Source organism: Chanos chanos, chromosome 4 (genome assembly GCF_902362185.1).
Source record: "Chanos chanos chromosome 4, fChaCha1.1, whole genome shotgun sequence".
Lineage (NCBI taxonomy): Eukaryota > Metazoa > Chordata > Actinopteri > Gonorynchiformes > Chanidae > Chanos > Chanos chanos.
In genome coordinates, this window is record NC_044498.1 from 27,276,294 (window position 1) to 27,293,828 (window position 17,535).

At 42.1% G+C, this 17,535-nt stretch overlaps 1 protein-coding gene across 1 annotated transcript in view; it reads left to right on the forward strand.

Moving 5' to 3' along the window:
* The window catches only part of tbc1d32 (TBC1 domain family, member 32), a 64,926-nt gene that overhangs the window by 20,699 nt on the left and 26,692 nt on the right, over positions 1–17,535 (forward strand). The window contains exons 19-28 of the mRNA XM_030772530.1: positions 578–665; positions 811–929; positions 1,051–1,170; positions 1,774–1,862; positions 4,648–4,770; positions 4,908–5,016; positions 5,137–5,227; positions 5,816–5,941; positions 9,466–9,549; positions 11,230–11,299. Of these exons, the coding sequence (XP_030628390.1) occupies positions 578–665; positions 811–929; positions 1,051–1,170; positions 1,774–1,862; positions 4,648–4,770; positions 4,908–5,016; positions 5,137–5,227; positions 5,816–5,941; positions 9,466–9,549; positions 11,230–11,299 (1,019 nt within the window). The remainder of the gene's footprint in view (positions 1–577; positions 666–810; positions 930–1,050; positions 1,171–1,773; positions 1,863–4,647; positions 4,771–4,907; positions 5,017–5,136; positions 5,228–5,815; positions 5,942–9,465; positions 9,550–11,229; positions 11,300–17,535) is intronic.

The following is a 17,535-nucleotide window of genomic DNA, read 5'->3' on the forward strand; positions in this document are numbered from 1 at the left end:
CCACAGCACTGCCGTGTGTGACATCTCTCACGTCATCTGATCTACACTGTTAAAACAGAGAATGATTGACAGAAGACAATATAGACACTATCAATACTTACAAACATGCTCTTTGAGCTTTTACAATTACCTAAGAACCACATCACTACCCCAGAGCAGTGGATACTCTAGATGTTGTAAAATCTGTTTGTGTAATTTATAAAAGCTTCTTATTCAAAGCTGATTTATATCTAGGGTTCTGATTTGCTTGCCTGAGTGAAGTATACAGATTTACAGTGTTAATAACTGGCACCTATCCCAGTACTCTTCCATGACTCCTTTAGCCTGTGTCCTTGTCCACTAAAGACACTACAGCTCTAACAGGAATTTAAGTCAGGACCAAATAAACATCACATGAATGCCTGACAGAGTCTTCATCAGAGCTGATGCTCTGTTGTTTGGGGAGCAGTGTCCCGGTGAGAGAGACAGAGAGAGGGAGACCTGAGACAGAGGCCAGGCATGCCAAGGTTGTGTATTAAACATGCAGGTACCATGTGAAACAGACTCTGTTTAATCTGGTTCTGTGTAATATACACAGGTCAGCAGGTGTGAGAAGTTTGGCTATGGTGTGATGGTGACACAGGTGGCTACAACAGCTCCAGGAACAGTGGCTTTACAGAGCTCAGGTACCCATGCCATCCGCTGTATTCACACAGCACGGGCATTAGTGACCCTTTTCTCTGTTAACTCGGTGGGGGGTTTGGGGTGGGTGATCGGGGCCATGCAGGTCAGACTGGATCTGTGGGCTGTGAGCTGTTCAATGCTCTGCAGGGTTTGTTCAGGCCATTGTGATGGAGCTGTGGTCAGGTCTAGAGTGCAGCAGAGAGGATGTGAGGGTAGTCCATCCCAAATCCACTCCCATGGACCCCATCGACAGGAGCTGTCAGAAGGTACAAATCCCCCCCCCCCCCCCCCACTCTATACCTTTCTCTCTCTGTCTCTCTGCGCTGTCCGTTCACTCTGTTTGATTGGTTACTTCAGTAGTCTGACTCTTGTCCCGTGTCCATACAGTCCTTCCTGGCCCTGGTGAACCTACTGTCCTCTCCCCCTGCTGTGTGGGAACTACTGGGAAACAAAACCTTGCCCAACAAGGCAGAGTACAGTCTGAGAGAGATGCCAGCTTCTGTTATAGTGAGACACACACACACACAGACACACACACACACACACACACACCATTAAATCCATTTTGCTAATTTGCTAGTATCCTACTTGCTGGAATGACTGTATTTGACCATTACATACCGGCACTGCCCTGCTATTCTTCAACTAGTAGAATCTTTTCTTCACTCTGCTCTGCAGGCACAACCTGCTTACAAAAGTCGTCAAGCCATTTCCCCTGAGATGGAAATAACTGCTCTTATCCATGAAAAGAGGACTACACTATAGAGAAATGATGGAGTTGGTTTAAATTATGAATAAAATTGTAATTTAATGAAAGACTCTGTTAATCAGCATTCATTCAGTTAAATATCCAATCACCAAATCACTCTTAAGCTGGAGGTTGGGTTTAGTATTCTTGAGGCTGCATATGTTTCATGGAATTTTGTTTGAATTTTCCTTCGGGGCAGCACTTCCAGCTGTGTCCACATGGGGGCAGACTAAGATCAGTGATTCAATATCCCTGTGGTTGTTTTATATGATGGTGCATGTGCAGTCCTGTCCGGCCTTTCTCATCTCTATGGCTTTCCTTTGTGGTATTCAGAAATCAACATTCAGATTTCCTTTCTTTAGGACTTAATTGATCGATTGGTCGCTATCAACTCAGATGTGAAGATACGCTCTCTTTTCAACTACGAACAGTCCCACACGTTTGGGCTGAGGTGAGATCAATAATTTTATCTTGATTTGTTTCTCTCAGACAGAGGAAGACAACTGCATAAAAGGATAACAGCAAGTTCTTTCACTGGTTCATCATCTGATTACGTCTTTGTGCTCCACTCATGATACTCATCCCCAGATCAATGGGCCACTGATTCAGTTTTCCGTGTTTTCCATGCACTGAGAAAATATATGTCGGCAGGGCTGTATTGCTGAAGAGCTGTAAATCCACGTGTGTGTGTCAGACAGTGCCCATGGCAATGTGAAGGCAGCCTGTGCCAGTGATGAAGCTGGTGTTTGTTCTCTAACCACCTTTCTCTCTTGGATTGGTCAGAGTTGTTGCACAGATCCACAGAGCAGTAGTGTGAAGCCATTCTCCCTCAGTTTTTGTCTGAATGTAATTTCAGAATGCATGTTCAAATGACAAACATGCAAATGCTTCAGAAGGCAAGAGCATAGCGCTTACACACAGACACATTTTATGACATTTTTTTTGCTCCTGGTTTAGTGTGTGAATAACAGTGAGGCAATATTGACTATGCGGCGGACAGTGGATCATGTGGAAAACACAAACATAGGATCTGTGGATAATGAAAAACTCTGCTTCTCATTGTCTTCTTTGTCTCAGTCACTCTGATGTTCATGTCTAACAGAGTGAATGAATGTACCTCCATACTGCAGCTGGCATGACTGCATCACAGACAAAGACCATCCATCTTCTGCCCTGACACTCTCTTGTCTAGTTCACAACATTCAGCTTTCAATGTGCCACACTTACTAATTGGATAGTAATGAGATTTTTTACTCTGTTTTTACACACACACACACACACACATATATATATATCTCACACACGCATACATATATCTATATCTATCTATCTATCTATCTATCTATCTATCTATCATATATATATATACACACACACACACACACACACACACACTGTATATATATATAAATTTACGTATGTATGTGTGTGTGTGTGTAAGAGAGGGAGGGAGCTATGTATTCCACAAAGCCCATGAAGATTTGACTCATAGATGTCTCGTGATTGGCATAAACAGGAAACTTCAATAAAGTGCATAAACAGAAAAGCGAGTTGTCTGTGCAGAGCTGTAAAGAGAATCAAGTCATTGTGAGGTACATGTCACTACAGGAATCTCACATATATGCACAAAAGCCCTTTCACTGTGAATTCTCTTGATTTGCACTAAGAGATAAGCCAGGTAGGTTTACTGCAGTTATGGAGACCGGACAGAGGATGGATGGGTAGTCAGGGTTTCCCGTGGGGAAGGCTAGCCGAAAGAGGAGTACAGAAAGGTGGAGTACATTAGTACTGTGCAGAATGCATCACCTTTAGATGAAAGAGGTACAGCCCTCTCTCTGCATGGAGAGCTGTACACCCTAAATATGCAAAATGCACCAATTACCAATTGTTGTTTTTGAGAGGAACAGCTTCCTGTTTACAGAATGCTTGTGTATAATTTGGCCTACATCTTAAGCCACTCAGAGACTCAGTGTTATTGTTCCATGGATTCCAGCACTTTGAAGCGTATATTTCCTCAGCCTGGCCATTAATGCTGTATCACCCCATTCTGCTGGGCACCAGGAGGATCACACCGTGGAACATTAATGCTTTGAGTTGGAGAATTCATATTAAAGGCTATTTAAGCAGACAAGCATTTACTTGTAAGGGTCCATTTTTACCTTCCTGTCTTTTTTTAGATCATGGAAATTAGCTGAAAGATTGAAACCAGAGTTAATGACATTGGAAATTGGTCTCATCAGATGTTCTTTGGTTAGATCAGTAAAAGCCTTTTGCTAACTTGTTAGCTTTAGCTTTCTGTGACATGGGTACAAATTATAGCCCTATGGTATGTTAATTCACTGCAGAGGAAGACAGTGCCCATGTGGCTGTATGATTGGACAGAAGTCTGTATACTCATACTCTAGCTATGGTTTTGTATGTGGACAGTAGGAAGTGACATATGAATGGTGCATCCATGACCCCCAGTCTGAGCTCAGGAATCCACACCAGTCAGTACAGAGTGCGTGAAAAATTTCTACGGCCCAGCACAAAGCTGATTAAGGATTCGATACAGTAGTCAGTACAGGCCGCTATTAGAGCCTATGAGAGAGAGAGAAAGAGAGAGAGAGAAAGTGTGAGTCAGCTTATGGTTACAGCAACTCCATTCTCCCCCCACTCTGGCTTTATGGAACTGTTTTACTCAGAAAATGAGGACTACAGAAAATCCTCAGAGATTCAGTCCAGCCCAGCAGAATCCTAAAAGTCTCCCGGATAGAGTTACCCAAGGCATCTCCACAGTTACAGGCTCAAATCACACACTGTTGTTCACTAACACTCTGCCCTGGCCCTTCACCTTTCTCTTTGGATGTTACTCTCTGAGAGAGGGAGGAGACAAAATGAGATGTTCATAGCTATTGACAGTGCATCATTCACGTTACCAGAATGTTAAAGGTAAGGATTGGGTTGATCACAGAGAAGCATCAGCTACATGATCCTGAAAGCACGTCAGACAGTGGTTAAACTCCAAATGTGTCATTTCATTAAAGGCAGTGTTCATGTATTTTCATGTTTTGGCCCATTCAGACTCTTAAGTTGTAATTAATGTGGTTATTCTAACGCTGTGTGTCAGAGACACCTGTGTTGTGGTTTAAACTCAGGTTTCAGCAGACAGAGGGCAGCCAGGCATGAGTTGTTTTTCCCCTCTCAGTGACAGCCTCCTCTTATGCTTTTCTCTCCTGCTCTGTTTGTCCTGGCAGACTCCTGAGTGTGCTGTGCTGTAACCTGGACTGCCTGCTGCTACTGGAGTCTCAGTACCACCTCTCTGACATGCTGCTCCAGAATCAAAAGGAGAACGTCACACACACCCCCAGTGGAGAGGGGTGGGAGTGAATCTCTGATGGAATCTATCCTATTTATTTTTTGAATGTGAAGTTCTTGATGTAGAGGAAAGCAGTCAAGACAGAAATATGACTGTAGGCTCTTTCTCTTTCTCAATTTTGAAAACTTTACGTTTCAGGGTGTTTATCATTGACAGTCTGTCTGTGGAGAGGAACCATGTCCTGGTGCGCATGGGTGTGGTGGGGGGTCCATCGGAGAGGACACTCCCCCCCAGAGCTCTACAGAAGGTCTGAGCAGAATACACCCTTAGTGCTGTGGTTAAACTCATGTCTTCTCAACACTGCTCAGTCATGGATAGCCAGAGATTGTTAGGATGTGTGTGTTACTGTGGTATGCCTGTCTTTCAGGGGAGTGATCCTTACCCATGGCCCATGTTCTCCTCATACCCTCTCCCCAAATGCTACATCCACCAAGTCCCAAAAACAGTAAGCAGACAAGGTAAGATTTCATGTTTATTAGTGTGTATTTGGTAAATACTTAAGGATAAGAGATTCAGTGTATGCTTGGTACATGTTTTAAGATTAGAGTTTTGGTGTAGCCAATGCTTGATGAGGATGAAGCATCAGAATAGTTATATTTGGTAAATGTAAAGGATTGGAACATCCTGGTAAATGTCTAAGAATTTGCTATTCGTGTAGGCTTGGCAAATATTTAAGGGCTACAGTTTAGCGTGTATTTGGTAAATGTGTAAGGATTTCAATATTGGTGTATGTTTGGTAAATGTGAGAGTGTTCAGCTTAGAGCTGTTCATGGCTGTGAGTTCACTGGTTAATGTGAGAGTGCTCAGCTTAGAGCTGTACGTGGCTGTGAGTTCACTGGTTAATGGGAATGAAGAGACTGGGTTAATGAAGAATCTGTCATTTGGTTTGGTTTAATATGTGTGTGTGTGTGTGTGTTTGAGAATCTGTCATTTGGTTTGGTTTAATGTGTGTGTGTGTGTGTGTGTGTGTGTGTGTGTGTGTTTGAGAATCTGTCATTTGGTTTGGTTTAATATGTTTTTCTGTGTGTGTGTGTGTGTTTGCCCAGACACTGAGCTCAGTGTATTTCTGGCCTCGTCTAAAGACGCAGAGCGAGATGAGAGCTGGATGGAGCAGTGCAGGAGGCAGTACTGCAAAGCTCTCACCACTAAACCGAGCAGCCTCTCTGGAAATGGTATAACACATAACAACAACAACAACAACAGCAATAACAACAATAACAGAGAATCAGTCCATACCACTCAGTTCAGCCCTCTCCTTACAAAAATGACATTAAACCAGAGTCAGTCACTACCAATAAACCCTCTCCTCTGATTGGAAATAGTGTAACAAGAGCAATACAAACAATACAAATACAAGCAATACAAAACAGAGTCTAATTGCCAGTTTTTTAGACGTTTTTAAGCATATGAACATTAGTGCTTATCAAAGCTTAGAAATGACTTTTTAAAAATATGGAAATGCTGCAGACATTTGGAAAACTATGAAGTCTCTGTAGTATTAGTTGTCCAATGAAATTTGTGTCTGTGTTTTTACTATATGGTGCTGATGCCTCTCTGCGTACACACACACACACACACACACACACACACACACACACACACACGCACACACACACTTCATTGTGTGGTATTAACTGTAGGCTTTAGAATCAGACCACACTTAGAGCACACTCTGACATTTCAAAACCCGTTAGATGAGAAGCTGATTCAGTGCTACTGTACTCCACACAGCAGATTTAGTGCTAATAGGCGCTTTCGCACCGGAGGAACTTTTCATAGTTCTTAGAACTGTTGGAGAAAGTACCCCCTTTTTGGCGTGTTCGCACCGCAGGAACTTATAACGATTTTAGTTCTAAGAACGCCGTTTTGAGGGGCTTTTTTAGCCCCTACTCCAGGGTAGGTACTTTTGCAGAACAATAGGAACCTTGTGACGTAGGTGTACAGCCATTGGTCCAGACGCAGGTATACGATGATTGCAACCGCCATTTTTAAAGATCCGTGCCAAATATAAAGTCTTAGAACGTATTTCATTTAGCTTTTGATATTCATGTCTCAAAATGTCTGGAATTGTAGGAGGGGGCACATAGTTTTTATGTTTTATTTTACCGGTATTTTATATCCCCCAACAATGACCATTTCTGCAACGTCCAATGTTTATTTGTACATTGAAGAGGTAGCGTACACTCCGCTTCGGTAGGTGCTTGTGTGTCTGCTTGTGTGGCTGTGATCCGCATTTTAACCTAAAATAAGAATGTGTTTATCCAGCTTACGATTTGAGGGGTGCGGCGGGGAAAAGGAAAAAAAAAACACGATGCCGCGAGCAAGGGTCAGGCACAAGCGCTATGCTAGCACCCGAAAAGTACTATGCCCATCAAGTCATTCACTGCTACTGCAGTGGTAAATGCATAAATGCATTGGGAAATTATTTTCTCCATTGGACTGGGTCTATCGCCATACAGTTTTATTTTCGTTAATGAGAAGGCAGTTATAGGTTATCTAATGTGCAATCAATATTTCTGTCATTCAAATTCAATAAAACTCATTGCGTATACTGTAGTCTAGTTTGTCGATTTCTTTTGCCGCAGTAATGGTTCTTTTTTTTCCTTTTGGAGGTATTTAAAAGGTCTTAAAAGTCATTAAATTTGTACTTCAAAATGTGCAGCTATCCTGGTTAGTCATAAACAACAGCTCTTAGCTGCTATACCGTCGGCCGGCTTACGTCACTTCAGCGTTCCTACTGGCGGTGCGAAAGCAAACAGAAAAAAGGCCCTAGAACGAATGTAGTTCTAGGGGAAGCTCCACAGGGGGTAGTTCCTATCGAATTAGACCCTAGAACTGTTCGGTGCGAAAGCGCCTAATGTATTCCACATAGCTGACTCAGTACTACTGTACTGCACACAGCTGATTCAGTACTAATGTACTCCACACAGCTGATTCAGTACTACTGTACTCCATACAGCTGACTCAGTACTAATGTACTTCACACAGCTGACTCCATACTAATGTACTCCACACAGCTGATTCAGTACTAATAGGTGCTTTCGCACCGGAGGAACTTTTCCATAGTTCTTAGAACTGTTGGAGATAGTGCCCCCTTTTTGCGTATTCTCAGCGCAGGAACTTAGAATGATCATAGTTCTTAGAACGCTGTTTTGAGGGGCTTTTTTAGCTCCTACTTCAGGGTAGGTACTTTCGCAGCGCAATAGGAACCTTCTGACGTAGGCGTACAGCCATTGGTCCAGACGCAGGTATACGATGATTGCAACCGCCATTTTTAAAGATTCGTGCAAAATATAAAGTCTTAGAACGTATTACATTTAGTTTTTGATATTCATTTCTAAAAATGTCTTAAACTGTCTGGAATTGTAGGAGGGGAGACATTGTTTTTATGTTTTATTTTACCGGTATTTTATATCCCCCAACAATGACCATTTCCACAATGTCCAATGTATATTTGTACATTGAGAGGTAGCGTACATTCCGTTTTGGTAGGTGCTTGTGTGTCCGCTTGTGTGGCTGTGATCCGTATTTTAACCTAAAATAAGAATGTGTTTATCCAGCTTACGATTTGAGGGGTGCGGCGGGGAAAAGGAAAAAAAAAAACAAAAAACAAAAAAAAAAACGATGCTGCGAGCAAGTGTCAGGCACAAGCACTATGCTAAAGCGCTATGCACCCGAAAACTACTATGCCCATCGAGTCATTCACTGCTACTGCGGTGGTAAATGCATAAATGCAGGGGGACATTTTTTTTCCATTGGACTGCGTCTATCGCCATTCAGTTTTATTTTCGATAATGAAAAGGCAGTTATATGTTATCTAATGTGCACTCAATATTTCTCATTAATTGTGTATACTGTAGTCTAGTTTGTCGATTTCTTTTGCCGCAATAATGGTATTTTTTTCCTTTTGGAGGTATTGAAAAGGTCTTAAAAGTCATCATATTTGTACTAAAAAATGTGCAGCTATCCTGGTTAGTCGTAAACAACAGCTCTTAGCTGCTATACCGTCGGCCGGCTTACAGTACTAATGTACTCCACACAGCTGATTCAGTGCTAATGTACTCCACACAGCTGATGTGTGAATGGAGCATCAGTTTCTCACTGGTACTGTATTGGAAAAGCTTCTATAGAACATATGGCACAACTAGTTCTTGTAGTACATACTACTGATATCAGCGATGTGGCTAGGAGGGTTTGAAAAGCAACGCCAGTGTCAATATGTAAATGAGATAAGTGAATGATCTTATTAGGATGTTTGTTAATGTGTGAACTGCTAAGATGCATGTGAGATTTCTCGATTCACTGAGCATATCCAGTAGAACCATTTGTCTCCATATGTGTGTACGTTTGATGTTCAGTAAGCTAGTTTAATTAATAGCTTTTATGGTTTGCAGAATAAGCAGTGAAGCCTGATTGTGGAACACACCTTTGACAGCAGATCCAGGCTCTATCCTCCAATGGCACTTAAGCATCTAAATTGGGAGCAAGCCATAGGTGCTGCCCTGCTTTTGTTTATATATGAATAGAGAGACAAGCTGGTTGATTGCCTGTAAGTTTGCCTGCCTGCCTGGATGAATGTATCAGTATTAGTGAAGGCTGGCAGCTGTTGGCTGAATTAAGGGCAAATCACTTCATCTGGATCAGTGTGACTTTCATTGATTCTCTCTGTAACTGCTTTGCTTTCTCTTCTCCACAGTGCTTGCTGATCTCCTGGAGATGGTTGTGCTTCACCTATCCTCCTCACCCGCACACTGCTTCTTTCCTCCTGCAGAATACAGAGGTGAGTGCAGGTTCTGGAGGGAAAGATCAGATGCCCTCCCTCACACTTGGGTGTGCATGCATGTCCATTGTATGGGCATGGTTTTCTTAAAAATTCATCCTTTTAAAGAAACAAATCATACTGCTGTTTTTGTTTGTTTGTCTTGTCTGTTCTGTTTGCTTATTCATTCCGTAATGGTCTGTGCAGTACTCAGAAGTTTTGTGGTTCAGATCCAAACAGAAGTCCCCCCTCTATTCGCCTCATGATCTGGTGATAGACTAACACTGTGCACTGATCAGGACCATCTGCAGAGTGTCTGCTGATGCAAACAGAATTATTTAGAGAATAGACAGGGAGCAGGCTGCACAAACGTTTCATTTATTCAACACAACCGCTCTGAATAAGAAAATGCATTGATTAGACATTTTTATGAATTCTCACAGTGAACCTGTCTCTGTGGAGATAATGTTTTATATGACTTATTCAGTCAAGGGCCATAAATGATTCAGCCTAAAATACCATCATTATTTTAGGATTCACAATTAGCTATAATTAGCCATGAATAAACCTGTCCTCCTCATTTGCATCTACATGGTCAGCATATACAGTCAGAATATCAGCCAAAAGCCTTCTGTTCCATGACTCACTTCCTCCTCTCAAAACAAGAAACAACTCCACTATCACTTTTCCAGACCACATTTAAAGTCAAACGAAATGTGGATATCAAAAATCCTGTTCTATGTATGAACAGGTTTAGCAAGCTCCTTCTTTTACTTTCAGTACTTTTGATGCTAGTTAATCGCTGCACGTCCCCTCACGACTCCACACACCGTGTCAGACTTATGGATGTCCATTCTTTTGTTCATTAAATCCATTTTGACTCAAATCCATGGAACTGGGCTATAAACAAACACTGTATTTGATGATGATTTTTGAATGATTAATCATGTTAGAATGATGAATCCATAGTGCTATAATCTTTATTCAGAGAATCGTCTTTAGTTTGAGTACTATTGTAGGGATGTAGAGAAGCACCATCATACAGCAGAGTCATGTTAAAGAGAGATTTTTCTCCATGCTGCCTTACCAGTTTCATATCAGGCCACCAATGTACTGTCACTTCAATAAGTGAGATTTTTCTTTCTTTCTTTCTTTCTTGTATATTTATCTGTGTCTTTCCATCTGTTCCTTGTCTCTGTTCTTCTATTAAAACATTTTCATCTGCGCTGCCTCTCCTGCTCTAGACAAAGTGAGCTTGTTTTTATTGAGTAGCACCCTGGGGAGCAAATGTTGTAGTGTTAGAGGCTACAGTTCACTTGGCTGGCGGTGTCGTGGCACTTGATTGACGTTTGGACCGAGATTTGAGATTTAGAGGCCAGAGCTGTTTGTAGAGTCTTAACCCCTCTGTGAGTCTAAGGAAAGTGGGTGTGCAGACCTGCTGCTCCTCCAAATACACCGCAGCATCATTGTAGAGGACACAAAATCACATCTCCCCTTACTGCAGTCATTTACCACAGTAACCCCTGTGTCCATACCGATTAATACAAACCACTCACCTGATTCTTAGTCTGTGTGCTCTTTACTGGGATGGAAGTTTCTGGTGTAGCAGTGCAGTTTGTACATTCACAGAGGGCAAATTGACATGTGTGGTTTGTGCTGATGGTTACACATGAGGTGATTTGCTGCTATCTGTTTTTGTAGTGGCAGACAGCAGGGTGAAGACTCACAGCCTGTCCTCTTTACAGCAGCTTGGCATTCACACCTCTCTCAGGTACGTCATCTAATAAAGGTGAGGTCTGCTATTTCAGTGCTGAAGAGGAGATTACGCTGCATCTCTCAGAGACACTAAAAACCTGAGAGAAGATTACATAGACTGAGCGGTTACTATAGACTGACTCCTACCGACCCACTGTCTCTGAGAAAAGTCCAGCACTAGAACTGAACTGACTCTGAAGTGAATGCTATTATAGAAAATCTAAGTCCATTTGTGCAGAGATTTTGTTATCTAAAACATATGTATGAATGTGTGTTTGACAACACGTTGCTAGCTGGGTACTGTGAGCTGTTTATTGTCACAGTGTTTGTGTTCTCTCTCTCTTAAGTGTGGTTTCAGTTTTATTTGTGGCTCTGTTCAGCCTGTGAAACCATGCGGGATAGATGTCAGAGGGTCACATGGTCCTGGCTCGCTCTCTTGTGTCTAACGCGCTGTGTCTGAAATCACTCACTACTCACTATACAGTGCTGTTGTAGTGCTGTCTGAATGTGTAGTGAGAATTGTTATACCCTATATAGTACACTCAAAGTATCCCACAATGCATCGTGAAAAGTCGATCAATGTAGGGTACATTGGCTGTACCCTACATTGATCGACTTAGACCATCATGCATTACATACTGTCTTGTGAAAGCAGGCAAGTCTTTACAGACCAATTAGATGCAGGTGTTCTGCCGTTTGTTTATGTGACAGAGATAAAAAAATTACGAATATCTGGCGCATAACTATGTAGCAGTGTAACATCCAAATAGTGTCCGAAATGTATCGGGTGTCTGCCCTTATCCCCTAGTGAGTGTTCTATGTACCAAACACTGTATAGTGAGTAGTGAGTAGGGAGTGATTTCAGACACAGCAGCAATCTTTGTGCCTCTGCACGCGCAGATTACGCACATTCAAACGGCCTACACACACAAACAATCGAAGAAGGAGCATGTTACTCTTCATTTAGCACCCCTCAGTATCCAAACAGTACAAAAGTTTCACACCATGAAAGACTACCGCTAGGTCCGAAATCGCTGCCTACTCACTATTCCCCACTCACTATATAGTAATGTTTGTAGTGTTTTATCTCTGTCGCATAAAGGAACGCCAGAATATCTGCATCTGATTGGTCTGTAAAGACTTGCCTGCTTTCATGAGACAGGCTGCAATGCATGATGGTTTTAGTCAATCGATGTAGGGTGCATCGGATGTACCCTACTTTTTACGATGCATCGTGGGATACTTTGAGTGCACAATAACAATTCTCACCATAAGTCCATGATCCGTACCCTGAAGCACGATCCATTCTGCACATGCGTGTATTGACGTAGTCAGAAACACAACTTATTTCCAAACAATTTGTACCACGCATATGTCAACATTTTACAGTGGTGAACCTGAACACTTGACTGATGGCAGACAGAGAGCTCCGCTCTGCGTAACTACTTAATCGGAAAACTAATTTATTCCTGCACGATTCGTACCACACGTGTGAACATTTTAACTGGAAACAACTGGCAGTTCCCAGCCAGAGTCTGTTTGAAGATATTTAAGGCTTGTTATAGCACAGATATGGACATGTTACTATATCTATGTGTTACCAAGTGAACAAGTGACAGTCGTCATTTGATATGCTGCAGATTAGCATTTTTGCAAGTTCCCGGTTTGTTAAAAAAATCCCTATGAGTAATGGGATTTTGGATAATCGACAAAATAACGCCTGTGGTAGTTAAATAACTGCTTGACCCACATTCGATTCTGTTCTATAAAATGCGCGTGTATGTCGTCCCATATGTCTGTTGCTATCCTTCTGCTAACAGCGAAAAATAACAGTACTACAAAACAATGCGTCATCAATTTCACAGGGTGAACAGAAGCATAGCTTTACCGATTGGGGATCACAGGTGTTCTCACAACATCCACGCAGTTAACTTAATCAAACACATCGATTACCTAAGGATTTGATAGCTGCAGTGGCGTAGAAGAAATCAGAAGTTTTAGCCATATTTTCATACATTATCAAAGACAAATGTGATCATACACCAACACTGTGCTTAAACGATATACATTTATTGACACACAAAGTTATTGTTTATTAGATTAAATTACATTAGCCTCAACTTAATTGTGCAGAGTACAAGTACACAGCCACACTTAACCAGCGTCCAGCCAAAAGGGAGTGTGAAGTAGAGTCGGTCTCAAAAGAAAAAGTCAAGAAGTTAAAGCGTTTATTGTCGTATGCACAGTTAAAACAACGACACAGTGAGTATAAATGGTTATGGCGGGGGGGGCGCACAAGATGGCGCAGTGAAGAGGTGTGTTTTCTGCAGTTGAGGTTGGCAAAGGGGATTTTCGCAAAATTCTGTATTTAACCAACAAGTTGCACATTAAAAAGAGTGATCTATGTTCTTCTAATGGATTAATCTACATGATACTGTAATGACAATTTGTCATCAGCCTGAGCTTCAAGTTTTCGACTGCAAACGTAAGTCTCCCTGCATACAGCTAGTAAGATGTCCACCCAAGGTTTACCTGCCGTTATGGAAGGTATAGAAGTAGATCTCGCTAAAGAAGAGAGAAGAATTAGTGAAGACAGGATGGAGGAGAGTGATGCCATGTGAGGACATGTTTTCACTGTGCTCCTCACTAGAACTGTCATTTCACGTGGAAGCAGCTACTTAAGGTTATAATTATTTGAGACACTCATCAGTGAAGTTAAGACTGTGCACTAGGCTTGATATTTTGATTTTGCGCTGACGAGAAATATTGAAAAACTCTCGAACAATGCCTGACACTTGTGCTAATTCCAGGGCTAACCCAGATGCTAATGCTGCACCTGACCTGAGACCCGGGCAGGATGCTATCCTCCGTGATATTGCGAGGACTGAACTACTCACTAAAGCGGAGGTACAATCTGCTGAAATTCGGAACCAGGTTGACCAGCTCAGAGCAGAAATTAAACTTGCTAATGATAACGCAAATGCAAAAAGTAAGGCTCTGGATAAACAGGTGGTCGCCCTCGGATCCGCAGCCGACAGCCACTCCGATTTGATCGCGGCTCTGGAGTGGGTCATGGCTTGTGTGCAGGGGGAACTTGCCATTCTGAAGGCAAGAAATGAGGATTTGGAGGCACGGTCGCGCCGTTGCAACCTACGCATTACCGGGATAAAAGAGGGGCAAGATGACGGAAAGCGCCTGACTGACTGTATATCTTAGTGCCTGAAGGAAGACCCCTTAAGGAGATCCCTGAAGCTCCCTTTACTTGACCGTGCACACCGTAAGCTGTGCGACAGGCCAGGCAATGATGAATCACCAAGGGCCTTTGTGATCACATGGCACTATTTTCAGGAGGAGGCAATTCCAAGAAAAGCTGGGCAAATGAAACAGCTGATTACTGGGAGCGGTGATAAGATCTGTGTCCAACCAGATTACACTCAGGTAGTCACCAAGCGAGTTCAATGAGGTGTGGGGCTTGTTGAGGACTTCATTATGAAGAACCTGAAACCCAAAGCGTGACTATGTGCTTTCTGTCACATTTTAGATACGGCGGTATTGGACTAACATTATTTGGACTGCCACCGTCGCCAGCTCAAATAGGCCAGAGACTTTGCTTAAGTTTAATGATGTTTTACTTTTCTCAGTGACCGCCAGCAAAAGGTTAAATATATTTAATTTTCCATCTTGGGTTTGTAGTGCTCTGGTAAGACATAGTTGGTAGTGTTGGATTTTCTTGTGATTTTACAAGTAAACGAACCGGAGCAAAAAGCGCGCTTGGAGAAAAGCTTTATTTGGTGGTGGTGGAACCCGGCAGCAAGTCCGGTTGCGCCGCAGCTTAACTCAGAGAACTGTTACCGTGATCAGCCTTTTATACCATGAAGCAAACAGACAATAGGTGTATAACGATGCTTGATGCAAATCAGAATCTAGGTGTTAATGCTAAAGTCCCTTTTGTCTGTGATGGCTGCCATTTGCCCATTACCGGTTGTATTTTGCCTTAATCAATTGCTCTTGGCTGCAACAGTAACGCGGCGCCAAAGGTGTGAAGCTTACTTTGTATCTATGGTAATAAGACCATCAGGTTAAACAGTTCTCCTATCATGAACCATGTCCGTTCAGATGTCACTATAATCCCCCCTTTGATCATAACAAAATATGATCACAAAAAGAAATAATTGTAAGAAAATACATGAACAGAAAGAGGAAAAAGAACAGAAAAAGAAACCAAGATATGTTAATAGTAATCACATACACAGCCTAATACTAAGTACAGGCACCTCTGCTTACAGTATAAAATAAAATATCTTTTTATGATGATGCATATATATTGAAAGGATGTACAGCATCATTAAAAATGACATTGTTGGCATGGTGGATGATTGCATTCAACAATTATGGTGCTGGGTTGTATTGGTGGATGAGATCTCCTGAAGCAGGCTGTGCTATATTGTGTGTTTGACCGATGCAGATGTGTCCCGTGTCCTGTGACTCTTTCGCAGATGTCAGCCAGGTGTCAGGTACAGTCCAGTGTAGATGTCTGATGTCAACCAGGTGTCAGGTACAGTCCAGGGTAGATGTCTGATGTCAGCCAGGTGTCAGGTGCAGTCCAGTGCAGATGTCTGATGTCAGCCAGGGCACCCTTTTCTGGAGGGTTGTGTAGGACCCTCCTTTTCACTAGAATACCTGCAATAACACACAAGAGAGGAAACGGAAACGCACCTGGCCAAACTGCATTGACATCAAAGTGAACTGTCATTTGTATAGACACCTAAAATATCCCTATTTAGTTTCGGCTGGAAGCTATAGTATTTATCAGTGGTGGTATGATGGCTTCTTCATCCTCAGGCGACAAGCTAGAGCCTAGATAACTCTAGTCCCGCCATTTCTGGACTCTGATAAATACTACCGCCATGCTGTCCCTAATCTCTAGGCGGATTTACTAATTTACAATGGTACCACTTGTTTTTTGTTTTGTTTTTTTTACCTGCACTTTAACTTCTGTCTTAGTGACTAAATGAACCTGTGTCCCCCCCTCTGGAGGTGGTTACCAAGCACTGTAAACCTGTTTCTCAGCACCCTGAACTTCGAGACTGAGTTGTTCACAGTACTGCATCAGGCTGTCAGAGGCTAGACGCACGTCGGCTTTGCGCAGATCCATTGTTCCGAGTAGGGGCATGGACTGGCCTGTGATGACTTCAAAAGTGCTTGGTCGATTTTTATTTCCATTGGATGTCGTCATCACATTTTGACGTTCTGTCGTAGGTTTCAATGGCCCAGCCCCATGAACACCGATCTGCGCAGCCGACGACAACTCAGCAGCCATGACAACAGGTTCCCTCTTTAAAATAGGTTATTAATCTTTCCGAACCGCTGTCGGAAGGCTACTGCGTACGGTTTAACATGAAAACAAAACAAAAACAATCAAAACAAATAGGCTACTTTCTTTCCAAACTCAAGTTGGAAGGCTAGATTGCTTATTATTTTTTTTTTTTTAGCAACTTAAAAACAAATACAAATTCTTACCACATATAACCTTAAGAAAAGTACACATTTTCAAGCATGCTTTCAGGACAAAGTAAGTCCGTTCTCGCGATCTTTCACCACTGAAGTTCCACCTCACAACACAACCACACTACTTCGGGCATTAACCCCTAACGTTGCTAACATTTTAATTTCCAAACTTACAATCGGAACGCGAAGCTCAATACTACTATACTTCTCAACTTTACCACTAAGAATAATTATACAGTATTGAATTCGGTGTAGCTTCAACACCCTTTCTTATTACAGAAAGGTGTCTAGCAAACCAGTTGCAGTGTTTCTAACTTTACTTAGAACATTTCCAGACTTATAGTCGGAACACGAAGCTCACTTAACAACACTAGTATACTTAACTTTCTCACAAAGAATAATTATACAGTATTGAATCCTGTGTAGCTTCCATCAACACCCTTTCATACCACAGAAAGGTGTCTATAGCAACCAGTTGCAGCGTTTCTAACTTTACTTAGAACATTGCCAGACTTATAGTCGGAACACGAAGCTCACTTAACAATACTAGTATACTTCTTAACTTTCTCACAAAGAATAATTATACAGTACTGAATTCTGTGCAGCTTAACCCAACACTCTTTCATACCACAGAAAGGTGTCTAGCAATCAGTTGCAGAGTTTCTACCTTTACTCAGAACATTTTCAGACTTATAGTTGAACACGAAGCTCACTTAACAACTTACAGTACTAGTATAATGCGCT